General features: G+C 45.0%; 2 protein-coding genes across 4 annotated transcripts in view; both read right to left on the bottom strand.

Moving 5' to 3' along the window:
• LOC138811996 (ral guanine nucleotide dissociation stimulator-like) overlaps positions 1 to 9,287 on the bottom strand; it is a 60,690-nt gene extending 51,403 nt beyond the window's left edge. The window contains exon 1 of the mRNA XM_069999951.1: positions 9,195 to 9,287. The gene's annotated coding sequence lies outside the window, so the exon portion shown is untranslated. The remainder of the gene's footprint in view (positions 1 to 9,194) is intronic.
• The window catches only part of LOC138811998 (uncharacterized), a 49,547-nt gene extending 40,219 nt beyond the window's left edge, over positions 1 to 9,328 (bottom strand). Inside the window, exon 1 of one of the 3 annotated variants that reach the window (XM_069999955.1) lies at positions 9,145 to 9,328. In XM_069999955.1, coding sequence (XP_069856056.1) covers positions 9,145 to 9,288 — 144 coding nt within the window. In that variant the 5' untranslated portion in view covers positions 9,289 to 9,328. Of the gene's footprint in view, positions 1 to 136; positions 1,195 to 9,144 lie in introns of those variants that run through there. The other 2 variants (XM_069999953.1, XM_069999954.1) reach the window with 2 other exon arrangements.
• Between the last annotated feature and the right edge of the window lie 5,894 nt (positions 9,329 to 15,222).

Below are 15,222 nucleotides of genomic sequence, written 5' to 3'. Positions count from 1 at the left end.
AGCATCTCGCTTCTGTAACCTTGCTTCTGCTGTCCATAAAAAGAGGGTGCTTTCAAGCACTCGGCGCGCAAGTCTCCCGATAGACTTTGTCGCCCCGGGTACCCGTGTAACCGGTTCCCAGACACTCAACCCGAACCTTGTGGATCTCGAGGTTGAGTGCACCTGGGAGCCGAGGCATGCCCGAATAAACCTCTTGCTGTTTGCATCCGTACAAGTGGTCTCGTTGTTCCTTGGGGAAGGGTCTCTTTAGATCGAAGGACACCCCACGCCGGGGGTCTTTCATTCTGGGGGCTCGTCCGGGATAGAGACCCCCACCCAGGGACCACCGACCCATTTTCGGGAGGTAAGCTGGCCAGCGTCTGTGTATTGTCTGTGTATTGTCTGTGTGTTGCCTGTAAGCTGTCTGAAGTCTCGTGTGGCCAATTTCTGTGCGCTTGCGAATCTGGTGAGTTCGGCCGTTCTCGTCTGTATCAGGCGGACCCGTGGAGGAGCTGACGAGCTCGTACTCCCGACCGCGGTCCCCAGGAGACGTCCTGGGGGCTTCTGGGAGCCTGAAAAAGTGGCTCATCAGGGTGGCCTGAAATATTGGCCCGTCAGGGTGGCCTGAAATATTGGCCCGTCAGGGTGGCCTGAAATATTGGCCCGTCAGGGAGCCTGAAAAAGTGGCTCATCAGGGTGGCCTGAAAAAGTGGCCCATCTGGAACTCAGTCCTCTTTTAGACGCGTGATTTGCCTAGGAGACGAGAGATCCAGACTCTCAAAACAGTCTCCGCCTGGTTTTTGCCTTCGGCTGATTGTCGAAACCGCGCAGCGACAAAGTAACGTGACCAGTTATAATTGTAATGTTGTTTGTTGTAGAGTTTTGGTTGCTTGCATTGCTTCTGCCCTTGTGGTTTGTTTTTCTGTTGATCTGCTGTCTTTGCCTTCGCTGTGGAAAATTTGGGAGAGTGTGTTACTGTGAATAGTCTTGTGTTATTCCTTAAGTTAAACCTTAAGTTAAAACTACACAGGTCTCTATCAGGTTTTGCTTTCAGTTTATTAACAACAGCGCGCAGCGAAGCCAAGTGTTGTCTGTATTGTCGTTTGTATTGTTGTCTGTATTGTTTTTGTGTTCGTTAACAGTTTTAAAATGGGACAAACTGTCGCGACACCACTTAACCTTACTTTACAGAACTGGAGGGATGTGCAAACATCAGCTCACAATCTTTCAGTAGAAGTTAAAAAAAAAAAAGAAAATGGATAACTTTTTGTTCATCAGAATGGCCCACTTTCAACTGTGGCTGGCCACGTGAAGGAACCTTTAACCTAACCATTGCCTTACAGATCAAGGCCAAAGTTATGGACCCGGGACCACACGGACACCCAGACCAGGTCCCTTATATTGTTACTTGGGAAGCTCTTATTTTAGAACCTCCCCCGTGGATGAAACCCTTCTTATCTACCCCGGCCCCCCAAATCCCTACCCCCTTAACCCTTCCATCTGCCCCTCAGCTCTCTCCCCCACTCCTTCCCTCTCCAATTTCCCAACCTCAGCTCTCTCTCTCCTTCCCGGGGAGTTTAGCCATGGTCGGCCACTCCCATCTGAAGTCGCTTTTTCTGTTTGGCGCCTGTCTGTTTTTGTGTTTCTGTTTAGTGTTAATTGTTTCTGTTGTCTGTTTTGTTGTCCTTAAAGGGATGGGGCAGCAACTAACAACCCCCTTAAGTCTGACTATAGATCACTGGAAGTCACAGCCTGAGCCGAGATTGTCAGGTTTTGGGAACTTGCTTGTTTGTCAATTATGAAATTGCCACTGACCATCTGCAGGTGGCCTCAGTTAGATCTCAGCCTCGGGCCTTGGCTCGGGGGGTCTGAGCGTGGGGGAGAACCTGTCAGTCTGAGGGAAAGGCCGCTAGGGACTTCCTTCCCTTGCCCCAAGATGACTGGGAATTCGCCTCTGCCTTGGAAGACCCCCGGGTCAACGTCTGCAGGACTCTAAGAGAAAAATCCTCCGGAGGTGAGTAGGGGGGTTGAGTCCCCTGGTAAGTGAATGGTGGTGAGATGTCGCCCTATTCACTGAGACTTGATTCTGTCTTTGTGGCCACATGTTTGTCTTGTTAACTTTAGTGTGTTTGTTTTATGGGGTAGGAAAGTTCTGGGTGAGTGTGGCAGGCTCACCCAGCAGACTCTGGATTCAGCTTGCTGAGTGGGAACAGCACAGAGTTCCGGTAGGGATAAACTGGGGCCCATTAGTCCCCAACTCAGCCTTCAGTTCTTGTCTAGTTCTGTTTTTAAAATTGGTACCAGTTTTAAATGTGGATCCTTGGTTTTTGTGTTTATCTGTGTTTTTGTTATTTATTTATTTAAACATCTCTGAGGGAATAAAAGTTCCAGCTGGGCCTAGTCACAGACCTGCTATGCCCACCCTCCCCGCGAGGCATGAAGGGTTACTGGGCTAGTTTGGTTCCCTTCAAGCCTCAGGCTGCACCTTCTCCCAGTGGAGGCTGCTGGAGGACAGGTGAGGGCGTAGAAGGCTGTGTACCTGGATTGGACTTTTCAGCTAGTTCTGTCTAAAATTGGGTTAAAAAAAAAATCAGGCCAGTTTAGTCTTAGGTGACTCCCTCCCTCAGCCCTCCTCCAACTCAGAAGAGATTCATAAGCCTTGCTAACAAGCAAGCTCTGTGAAAATGAAGCACAACAAAGGTACCTAGTTCTAAAAGAAATACTGTCTTAAATTTTTTTGTTTAAAACCTTTAGAAAGTGTACGTACAACTGATTTTGATTTTTGCGCACTTTAAGATCTGTGTGTTTTGTGTGTGTCTGTGAACGTGTTCAAAGATAAAAAAAAATTGTCAGCATGCTGTAACAATTGGGTGATTTAAATTTAAATTTCAAAAGGTTATGAGTTTGGACATTACCAAAAATTTTTAAAAATCTTCACATTGTTTTAAATGGCTTTTTAAAAGGTTCTTTAACTTGCAAATTAGAAAATCTGGTATTTTAAAAACTAATATTTTAAAATGCATAAGTCTGTTTATACTGTAATCAAGTTATCTGGCTTAACAAAAATGCATTGGCTGTTTGGGGTCTAATTCCCTTGGCTAAAATTTGGGGATAAATATTAGAAATTTAAATGTAAAGGTTAGTTTAACACTGTCAAAGATGTTACCTGTTCTATCTAAAACTGTATTTCATTTGAGAACCAAGAGAAGAGACGGGGAAAAACTTAGAAACCAACAGAAGACCTATCTTTAGGGGTGAAGGGTGAACAAGCAGAAGTGCAGTTCAGCTGGTCATGCAGTGGGACAGGCCCTGGGAGGAGTCCAAGCATGATGAGGCAAACTGGCACAAACGCAGTTCATCTAACCCTAAAGAGTCAGATTGGGTGTGTGCCTGCCTATTCCATAGGAGGGGCCAAGTGGCCCATCGTTGTTCTGTCTCTTTTCCCTGCAGATAGGCACTGAAAACATGATGGTTAAAATGAATGATGTGATGATCTGATTAGTATTGCTAAAACTTTCCCTTGGATGTGTTAACATTAAAATTAGGAAGGCCTTAAAAAGAGGGTAAAAAAAGTTATTTGTATAATGTGGCTTACTTTCAATTATGTTCCACAATTAGGATGCTTTTTAAAAGTTATAACGGTGTTAAGTCTAGCTTTGTGATATAGTAAAGGTGACTGTAATTCTTGCATTAAGGAAAATTGTCATTTGAGTTTAAAATTTTTAATGTGTGTCTGTTTTAAAACAAGCAGCCAAGAGACAATGAGTGACACTTGGCCTCAAGATTTCAAGGGATCTTTTCAAAATGCAAATGAAAACTAAAGTATAAAATATTAAAAATGATTAATAAGAGGCTTTAAAAATTAGGAATGGATTTTTGGATATAAAGTTTAAAGGTAAAGTTGTTCTTAACATTGGCCTCAATGTGCACAAAGGAAAAATTAGGATTACCAAAATAATTGCTATTCTAGTTTGCTCTTATAGGTTTTTCAAGTTTCCAGCAAGCCCAAAGCAAAGCACAGAGGATTCTTACAAGTTGTCAGATGTAACTTTGAATCTTAATAAGTTTCAGGTAAGAGCATGCTTAAAAGCTACTTCTATGTTGACCACCTTGTTGCTTTTAATTGGAGTAAAATGGCCTTTTATAAGACTCAGTGATCTGCAAACTGGTTCAAAGCCAGCCCGGGCAGAAAAAGGTCCCTGTGAGACTGTCACCTCTACTCAGCCAGCAGAGTGCTAAAAGAGCAAGCAGAAATGCTTTGAGACTCACAGTGGCAGAGTACTAGCCCTGGACTGAAGAGTTAAGGGACAGCATTCAAGCCCCGAGTCTGGGACTCAAAGTGGCAGAGTGCTAGCCTTGAGCTGTAGAGCTGAGGGACAGTGCTCAGGCCCTGAGTTCAAGTCCAGCAACCAGCTAAGGAAAATGCCAATGAGGCATTTATCCCAATGTAGAGAAGACACTCCTGGGACAAAAGCAATGGTGGAGCATCCAGAGGCAGTAAGCCACTGCTTGGATGGCAGAAATGTCAGATCCTAGAGTCATTTGTGTGTGGCCCTTCAAAACTGGTCAGAGCCGGGAGGTCATAGGAAGATAGTTTGGAAGCATGCCTAATGTTCATGACTACCTTGTAAGGGACAGGAACTTGCCAGTCCTCTGTGATAGTAAAAAGCTAATGTTATAAAATGTGGGGGGTAGTTTAAATCTTAACCCCTTTATGTGCCAAAAGCTCTAATTGGCGGTAATATTGAGCTGACACCAGTTACATGAAATTCATCTTCTCAGGAAAAAGTTTGTAAACCTGAGAGTGTGTTTCTATTGATATCTGTCTAAAGGCCTGCAAAGGTAACTCAGGCATTGTGTTAGGGTTACTAGAGATCACATTCCTAAGTCATCCAGAAAGATGCTTTTACAAACCAGAGTGCTAAACAAGCTATACTGCTATAGCTGGAGAAAAGGTCTGTGCAGTTGTCAAAAGTTAAATATTGTTCTTAATGACTTCTAACCCTGATGGCCTCTTTGTAAGGTTATAGGCTCCTTGCTAGGTAAGATCAACGCCCCTAAAGTCAGCTTGAAGAAGTTACAGAAGATGGACCTTCGCCCTTCTACCCCCATTTTAAGATCAAGAGTCCAGAGTCAGTTTTGGAAAAATGAGGCAAAATAGATAAAATAATTTTTAATAAGGGCATAAAAAATAGTGTTAACTGTTGTAGGTGTGCAAGGTGTGGAGACTGCATTTGTCAGAGATGGTTACAAGACTAAGCCTTCTGTGTCTATTTACAAAAATATCTGGTTAGTAAAAAGTTGTGATTTTGGTAAATTGTCCTGAGCTATTGTTTAAAAGATCTTAAAAACCAGCAGGATCAAAGCCTGCCAAGCCTAGGCAATGTATCTTTAACCAGTCTGTGTAGGAATTTACAGCCCAGCATGAGGTGTGACGACAGTCCCTTGGAGCCACTGAGAGACCCTGCTGTTCCGGTTGCTGCTGCTGCTGCTGTACACCGTAATGGGTAAAGTTCAACGACGGCCTGACAGTCACCTGGAGGAACTCCTGCTTGATTCCATCACCTGAGTCGGCTTCCTGGTTGAAAGCTGCTAAATCTAAGATCTTGTGGGACATTCTTTTGGGTGATATCCAGAAACCCTCTCTTCCCACAGTGGATATTGGGGACAAGGATATCACTGGCTTGCTTGTTTTAGGCACTTCAGTGCATAGTAACTGGAAATCCACTTTATGTTCACAGCCTAGTTTGACTCTGATATGGTAATAACCTGAGTGTGTTATCAATAGAGGTAATACTCTTAGCCTTAAAATCTAGCAAGCTTCTGCATCACGGTGGTGCCTTAAGGCTGTTCTAAGATAAAGGTTCCTCAAGCCAAAGGAAAAATTGGGCAGTTTTAAACTACAGCCACAAAGATGGTCAAGGGATTGTAAAAAAGAGGGTGGTAATGAAAGCCTTGGGAAAGGAATTGTAAAGACAGAAGGAAGTAAAGAAAGCCTTGGAAAGAGAATTGGGGAAATTTGAAAAGTAAGGATTGTCTTTAAGACAAACCTCAGAAAGTTTAAGTATGTCGCAAATGGTATGAGTATGTCTTAAAATTGGAGCTTACAAGTACAGCTGGTATAAAATTGATACACGGAGTCAGGACCCTAGACAAACTCAAAGAAAGATTAGACAAAAGACAGCAAGAGTCAGCATCCCAACAAGGCTGGTACGAAGGATTATGGAACCGGTCCCCAAGGTTCACTACCTTAATATCCTCCTTAATGGGACCGCTAATACTACTCTTGCTAACCCTCACCTTAGGCCCTTGCATCATAAATCGCTTAATGCAATTTGTAAAGGACCGCCTATCGGTCGTACAGGCCCTAGTATTAACCCAACAATATCATCAACTTAAATTAACGGAGGGATCTCCAGTTGAAGGATTTCATTCAGGCAAAAAGAAAATGGGGGAATGAAAAGACCCCAGACTCCAGTATATGTTCACCCATTGAGCCCCCCATTGAGCCCTTTAAGGAAAACTGCTGCCCCTTCCCCTGCATACCTAAGAGAGCGAAGCAGGACACAGGCAAGTCATACATGCCCTAAAGCCAGGCATTCCTGAAAAATAGCCGACCCTCCCGTCCCTTCCTGTAAAACTTAGCTATAATGGCAGGGTAGGTCAGGAGGTAATAAATCACTTGTCAAAATTAGGGAACGAACAGTTTCGGTGCATGACGACCAGCACAGACTTGCCGGGGCAAGTACCGACACGTCAGCTTTCCCCCAACCCCACCTGCCCCATCTGGCCAGCTTAACCTGACCAATCCCCACCCTGAGCGTAATTTGAAATTAACCAATCAATATTCTGTAACCAAGCATCTCGCTTCTGTAACCTTGCTTCTGCTGTCCATAAAAAGAGGGTGCTTTCAAGCACTCGGCGCGCAAGTCTCCCGATAGACTTTGTCGCCCCGGGTACCCGTGTAACCGGTTCCCAGACACTCAACCCGAACCTTGTGGATCTCGAGGTTGAGTGCACCTGGGAGCCGAGGCATGCCCGAATAAACCTCTTGCTGTTTGCATCCGTACAAGTGGTCTCGTTGTTCCTTGGGGAAGGGTCTCTTTAGATCGAAGGACACCCCACGCCGGGGGTCTTTCAGTTGGGGACACTCAAATGTGGTTGCTGAGCTTCAGGCTACTCCAGGCTGCTGTTCTACCATATGAGACACACTTCCACTTCAGCTTTTTTCTGGCTAATTGGAGGTAAGAACCTCAAGGACTTTCTTCTTCAGGATACTTTTGAACTGAGATCCTCGGATTTTGGCCTCTCAAGTAGCTAGGATTGGAGGCATGAGCCACAGACACCTGACTTCTAGTAGCTGTTTTAGATGGAATGGTCAGAGAAACTTTGCAAACCCACAATTCAGCAGACTAAAGTAATGGAAATAAGAGAAAGCAACGCACGTGCAAATACAGAATGTGCAAAGGCCCTGGGCTGAGAACTCAGTGAACAAGAAAAATGGGATGTGCTCAGCATGGCTGTACTGGACACATGCCATCCAGCACTGCAGCCAGTAGCAGGTCCTGAGTTTCCCCAGACTGCTGCCTGACACCACCCAAGAGTCTGGTTCCTACCTTTCCCCACAAGTCCAGCCCCAGCTCCAGCCCCACCTGGAGTCCTCATCCTTATTCTTTCACAGACTACCAGTTCACCTAATTAACAACAAACACACCAGAAACTGAGGACATGTGTAATGGGAAAAGCAGCAGGCCACACGATCTGTTCAATCTACACTTCAATACATAGGACAGAGATTACTGAGGGTTAAAATTAAGTGTGTTGTATGTCTGCTGAAGATCTGACCTGATAACTTAGCAGGCTCCCCGGTTCTACAAATGATGGGACAAAAATCCTTGAAACAACCTTGGAACCATGCAAACCTGGAGCAGAGAAGGCCTCAATAGCTTCTGGCAGCCTTTGCAATCTCCAGGTGCAGAGAACTGGACCAGGCCCTCAGGTCCCTAAATTGCTCCCAGAGATTGCAGACTCAGTTACTCTTGTTTTCTAGCTATCTTCTTTCAATGCTCAAATTTTCCCACTGTCCCTAACCTCAAGTCACAGGCAGGAGCCTTTGCCTCGGGGCCACAACCCCCTCTCTAGGGTTCTGGGACATCCTACCCCTGACAGTGAGATTCAAGCGTCCCCAGCAGAGGTGGGAGGCCTGCGCAGGCTGAGGCCTAGGGAGCTGTCCAGGGCCCTGGGCTGGCCCTGCGGGGACCTGCCCGGCTGCAGGAAGGCCCTTTGGCAATAAGCCAGGGCTGCTCCTGAAACCAAAGGCCCCTGACCCTCCTGACCAACTTCATGGGCGACAGGATCAGTGGGAGGGGAGGCCCTGGAGACAGAGCCCCCTGTGTGGTCAGCCAGCCTTGTGCACCGGCCTCCTAGCGCGCTCCTGCCAGGGGCTCGGCCTGGGACCGGAGTCATTATGTTTCTCAGCCCTCGAAGCCGCCCCAGGGTCACCAGGCCGCGCTTCTGCTCCAGCTCCGGGAACGCTAGTGCGGCGGCCTCGTCCTGCAGGGTGCGCCCACCGGGTCCACGCCCACCCCGGACCAGGCCCCTCCGCCGCTCCGCAGACCCTGTCCCGCTCCAGTCCCTCCATTCCCCCTGGAGCCTCCAGCCCGCCATCCCGACCGGCCCACGCCGGTCCCCGCCCCTCGCACCCCGGAGCCCTCCACGCCGAACCCGGCCCCGACCCCTCCTCGCCGGCCCCGGCAGCCGTCTCCCCTCCCCGCCGGCCCGAGGTCAGCGACCCCGCGCGGCGCCTCGGGGTCTCCGGACAGCGGAGGCGGCTGCGGAGGCGGAGGCGGCGTTCCCGGCATCCTGAGCCCTAACGACTCCACGTGCAGTGAATTGCGAACTCGGGGCTCAGCGCGCCGGGAGGCCGGCGGATCGCTGCTCCCCGCCGGTCCTGTCGCTCCGCTCGCACCACTCTGCGGGTCGGGCGGCGCCGCCGCTCTCACCTCTGCTTCCTCGGCCGCAGCCTCCGTCTGCACCTGAGCAGAGCACCGCGCGCTCCCTGGCGAACTCCCGCCAACCGCCGGCCCCGCCCGCCCGGCCGGCGCTCGCGCCCCCGCCCGCCGCCCACCGCGCCGAGGCCGGGGCCCGACTTCCCCACGTCCCCACCTCACACAGAGGGAACGGCCACAGCCCGCGCCCAGACTGCGCGCACGCACCGAGGGCGCAGGGAGAAGGCCGGCCACCGGCCACCTCGGCCCCCGGAGCCGCCGGGGCCGCCAGCAGCGCCTGCAGCTCTGCACAGGCTTCCATTCAGCCTAGCACTCGGAGACGACTGCGGGGCTTCACTCAGCTCCTCCCCTTCGGCAGGACAGAAATAGCGCAGAGCCGGTTGTCCTGCGTGTGCTCAGTCACTGGAACCACCAGCATGTCCACCTGCCTGCCCTCCTGCCAGATAAACACCGCTGGAACTAGCCAATCAGAGGGCAGCTGGAAAGTCGGGAAAGGACCAGATGTTCCCAATAGTTAACGTTGCGGTCAGGCAGACTAGGAGCCACCAATGGGAAGAGAGCATTATTTGTTTTGTAAATGTCAACCAATCCTGTATTTGCCAAACTGGAAACCCCCTTTACTTGTTTGTACCCCATTATAAAAAATCCTGTGTGAACTAAGCTCGGGGTCTTCACCTTTGGCTGCATCCATGCTGGCGTTGGTCTGGGCTCAAGCTTGCTAATAAAAGGCTCTTTGCTTTTGCAATGGACTTAACTACTCTGTGTCTTTGGGGGGGGGTCTCAGATTTGGGTGTTACAATATGCTAAATTGAAACCCTTTTGCATAACTACTTGAAAGTAGTAATAGAGTCTAAAAATTGTAATAGAATAACTTTTAAAACAAATACAAAACCTAAGAATCCTTCCAACTTTACAATAAATGTTAACAAATAGACTGACCATCCATTCTTATCAGAGAAATGATGCAGAATATTTCAAGGCCCAGGTATTGGGGGGGACACGGTGGAAATCCCACCTGCACTTGTAGCCAAGTGACATTGGACATCTTTTTAGGCTTTGTCTTTTCTTCTAAGCTCTAAGATGAGAGATGTTAGGATCCGAATGCTTCTCTCAGACAGTGCTGAGCTTATTTTAATTGCCCAACAGATGGAGCCAATGGGAAAATGCATTTATAATGGCTATTAATGTATTGTAGGAATACCCAGTAAAGATCTCAGTACTCCTTAGTCAATATGTCTTTTGTAAAAAGTAGAGAAATAACTCACGGGAAGGGACTGGGGAAGAAACTGAAGGAAAGTGAAAGAAATAGTGACATTGTCTAAAAGAAGTGACATTGTCGAAAAAAAGAACATGTAATCTGTTTCATTTGTAGCCACCTTGGGCTGCTTTCCAAAGGCCTGGTGTCCTGTAGTAACTTCTTCTAAGCCTGAGAATCTGTTCTCGAATGAGTCTAGAATTTCGGGCATGAGTGAGCAAAGTCAAGAGTAAGGAAAAATCACTAGGTTGTTTGTTTTCTGCCTGAAGGCAGAATACTTAAATAGCATATTATATCCATGAGCAAAGGGTTTTGTACACACACACACACAAACACCCCCTCACACACACACAAAAAGAAGAGAGGCCTTCTTTTACTACACTATGGATTTGAAAAGAAGAAAGAGGTAGATTACTTTAATGGCAAAGTTACATTATCTTAAATAATCATCATTTGCATATTCATTTATGGAAAATAGGAAAGTTTTGTAATATTTGGGAAAGATATTTCTGTAGTTTATTTCAAAGAGACTAATTATAAAGGAAAAGGAATTCAGCATCCAGGCAGGCAGTGTGTTGTGGCTATGTTGCTTTTTAATAAGGTAAATAATAATGAAACACTGCAGACACTAACATTCCTGTCTGAAACTTTACATCTGAAGATGTAAGAATGAAGTAAAGAAAAGGTTTCTTTTATTGAAGTCCAATTCCACAGCAACCCGAGGAAAGATCTTCCATTATACCCATTTTATAAATGAAATAGCCGAAGAGGTTAAGTGGCTTGCCCAACTGACGGTGTTATCAAGTGGCAGAAGGAAAGTGAAGTCAGATTTCTCAGTTCCAAGCCAGTGACTCTCATGCTGCAATAGCGTCATACAGAAATGGACCCAGTCTCATGGAGACTGCAGAGTCTTCCAGCCAGAGACTGTCACATGACTAAACTGGACCTGGGGAAAAATCTTTCCTGTCATAGAAGAAAGCAGAATTGGCAAGTGCCTGTATATTATAGACACACAGATTACTGAACATGAACTAATTTGATATTAGTAGGTACGTACTTAGTGTCATTTAGGAGCAGGGAATGTGCTTCCACAAGACAAGACCCCTGATGTATTTTAGTACATTCCATATGGGAAGGAAACAAGGGAATTACATGTATTTATTTACTAAAACATCCATTGAGTAAGGCTGGTCATCTTATTTGTGTGTGTATGGCCTGGGCACTGTCCCTCAGGTTTTGTGCTCAAGACTAGCATTCTACCACTTGAGTCACAGCTCCACTTTCAGAGGGTTTTTCAGGTGGTCTATTGGAGATAAGAGTCTCACTGACTGTGCTGCCCGGACTGGCTTCCAACCACACATCTTGGCTTCCTGAGTAGCTAGGATTACACGTGTGATAGATGGGTGCCCAGCCACCTTACTTTTTGAGTAAAGCAAACCACCACTGTGGTAACAGTTTTGTAAGAATCACAGTGATGGGGTAGGGTGTTTGGATGTGGTGCATCCCTCAAAGGCCGGTGTTCTGAAGGCTTGGTCAGCAGTCTGTGTTGCTATTGAGAGCCTCTGGGAGGTGTGGCCTCATGGAAGGAAGTTAGGTAATTGGGGGCAAGCCCTGAGGAACCCCAAGCCATCTGTGTGTGTGCCTCTCTCTGTCTCTGTCTTCCTATATCTCTCTGTTTGCCCTCTGTCTGTCTGTCTCTGTTTCTGTCTCTCTCTGTCTGTGTATCTCTCTCTCAATCCTCTTGTCCTCAGCTGCCATGAGATGAACAGCTTTGTTCCTCTATTCTACAAACCATTCTACAATCCCTGAAACAGTAAAAGCCAAGCACATGGACAGAAGCCTCTGCACCCATGAGTCAAAATAAACCTTTTCCTCATTCATTTCAGGTAGGTTATCACAGCCACAAAAAGCTGACAGAGATGTTAGGTATGGATGAATGTAAAGGCGAAAGATTATACTACTTCTTGGCCTCTGCTTTCAGTGACACATATGAAGCCATCTCAGTGTTAATAAATGAAGTTTCATCTGAATTAACTACTTCACAGGATTTCATATCATGAATTAGTAAAAAAAATTCTTCTTTATTATCAATAATAATCCAATGAACATCTTTGCATAAACAGCTTAAGCATTTTCTATTATTTACATATTCTCTATATTATCCCATTGTTTCTTTCCAAAAATATCCTAAAATTCATTTGGGTTTTAGCTCAGTGATAGAGAACTTGTGCAGCATGAGAGGCTCCAGGTTCAATATCCAGAACCAAAACATTAAAATGTTATTTTAAAAAACCAAAAACCTTCAGTGCTGAGCTCTGGTGGTTCACCCTTGTAATCCTAGCTACTCAGGAGGCTGAGATCTGAGGATCACAGTTCAAAGCCAGCCTGGGCAAGACAGTCTGTGAGACTCTTATCTCCAATTAACCACCAGAAAACCGGAAGTGGTGCTGTGGCTCAAGTGGTACAGTGCTAGCCTTGGCCAGGACAGCTCAGCAACACCACCCTGGCCCAGAGCTGAAGCCCCACAGCCAACAAAAACAAAACAAAACAAAGAAAACCTTTAGGGCTGGGAAGGTAGCTAAGTGGTAGAGTGCTTGCCTAGCATGCATGAAGCCAGGGGTTTAATTCCTCACCTCCTCATAAACAGAAAAGGCTGGAAGTGGAACTTTGGCTCAAGTGGTAGAGTGCTAGCTTGAGTAAACAAAGTTCAGAGACAGTGCCCAAGGCCTGAGTTCAAGCCACATGGCTGGCAAAAACAACAACAACACAAAAGCCCTTCAGACCAATTGTTGAATCAAAACATGGATGTGTTGAATATGTTGGTAAATATAATTGTCTTCTGGAAATATAATAGCAATAAATTCATAAGTGAACTTCCTATTTACATCTGTCTCTCTTTCTAAATGCCCGTTGCACATTTTTAGGCCAATATTTCCTGTCAGTTATTTTTATTAATTTCTAAAACCTTAAAAGTTATCCACTATCTACAAATCCTTCCAAGCACTGGCTAACACTCATTCCTTTCCAGTCCTAGGCCAGCCTGTCCCTTATGGCTTTAACTCTTTGGTTTTTCAGTATGATTCCATACTTTGGCTACATTGGTGTCCCACACTGATATCATCATTCTCAGTGCACCCATATAATGAAATGTTAAACAGCTCTGAACAGAAGTCTGTCTGGATATTAATTGCCAAGTGAAAAAATATATACTCAAGAGCATCAAAGCTCTGTATATGAATTGTGTTTGTTTTACTTCTTTCCTTTGTAACTGAAATAATGGGCACATATTTTCTTTGAAAATTGAAAACATTGTCTATAACACTTTGGCCATGAGCCTTTCTAGACATATCATCTTTCCTTTCAGTCTGAGTCCTCACTTCCTTTTTGAGTGTCTGTCATTCTAGTGGCACTTGGCAAATGAGCCAATGCATCTATCTCCCCCAAGAAAACCACAAATTCATCCAGACCTTGAGATACTTCTTGTGCAATGCTACGTGATTCATAAAAAGCCCAAATCATTTACCAGAAAAAATGACTATTTGTATGGATGGTGGCTTGCCTGTCTGCCTGCCTATCTTAAACATTCTGCATGACTGAGTTGTCTCCCTTTGCTCTCAGAATAGAACAGCTACTGTACACAGCTGGATGGTATTTGCCTTGAGGAGGCAACAGTTCTGGACAGGCCTCATCTCCCAACTTCTTTCTCTTTTCCCATTGAGTGCACACTGAGTGATCTCTTAGGCAAAGGATGGATTTCAGCTTTTCTTATTAGAATGTGCCTTCAAGGCTGCTGCAATGGATTGCTCAAAGGTTAGTAAAATGTTCAAGGAACCCACTGGTACTTTTTTTGTTTTGTTTTGTTTTAAGCCACTCCCACAGGCTATTCCAATAGGCACATCTTCATAAATCCGGTACACAGGAATAGATGACTTGCACTTAGATACTTCCTTTTTGAACATCTTGAGCATAGAGTCAGAGACTGTATTGAGAACATTTAGTCTTAAATATTCCAGATTTAGAGGGGGGTGTTAACTATAGTTCTTCAGTACTCCTCCCACTTGCATGAAAAAAAATCACATGTAGGGCTGAGATGGTGGCTCAGGGTAGAGTGCTTATCTTTTATCCATGAAGCTCTGGTTGTGATTCCTTAGTACTACATAAACAGAAAAATCTGGAAGTGGCACTGTGGCTCAAGTAATAGGGTGCTAGCGTTGAGCTGATGAGCTGAGGAATAGCACCCAGGCCCAGAGTTCAGGCACCAAAACCGACAAAAATAAATACATTAATTAATTAATTAGTTAATTAATTAAAAATTAAAAAATAATATGTGAGTGATGTGTTCTCAGCTATTAGCAAGATTATCTAAATTACTGGTAAAGGTTATCTAACATAGACATGTCTTTTGCTGCCAAATCATTAGCAAAATGGGCATGGTTATGATTTAAATTTATATACTGTCTCTTGCCCTTAGTTCTTATTTCTCCCCACAAAGCTCTAACTAAATGTTTGACTTAAAACTTATATTCTGGTGCATGTTTAATTAAGTCTGCATGTAATAAGAAAGGTTTCTCATAGTGAGTTTCACAGTGTAAATAACTGTGGCTCCTTGGGAATTGGCTTACATCTTTTTTTTTTAATTTGTGTATGTGTTGAATTAAATTTTATTTTATGTTTTAAATGAATAAATATATGCTTACTGTAGAAAACACTAAACATTAAAAATAAACAAAAAACATCCCATATAGGTAACATCCTATATGTTACATATAAATCTTTTAGAGGCATTTTGAAAAACAAAAGTAGAATGATACCACAAACCTAAGGGTTGCATGCTGTGTTTTGATTTTGTTACTTGTTTGCTACCTTTATGTTTTAAAAGTAAAACAGCAGAATCATCTTCTATCAAGATCCAGAATGAAAACCAATTGTTCAAATCATCTTTACATGAAAGGTGAAAATTACCAAGATTTTCCTTTCTGT

Source organism: Dipodomys merriami, unplaced genomic scaffold (assembly GCF_024711535.1).
Source record: "Dipodomys merriami isolate MVZ:Mamm:240054 unplaced genomic scaffold, mDipMer1.0.p SCAF_556, whole genome shotgun sequence".
NCBI classification, from domain to species: Eukaryota; Metazoa; Chordata; class Mammalia; order Rodentia; family Heteromyidae; genus Dipodomys; species Dipodomys merriami.
Note: the sequence above shows the minus strand (reverse complement) of the source record. Positions and strands in the feature narration are given on the sequence as shown.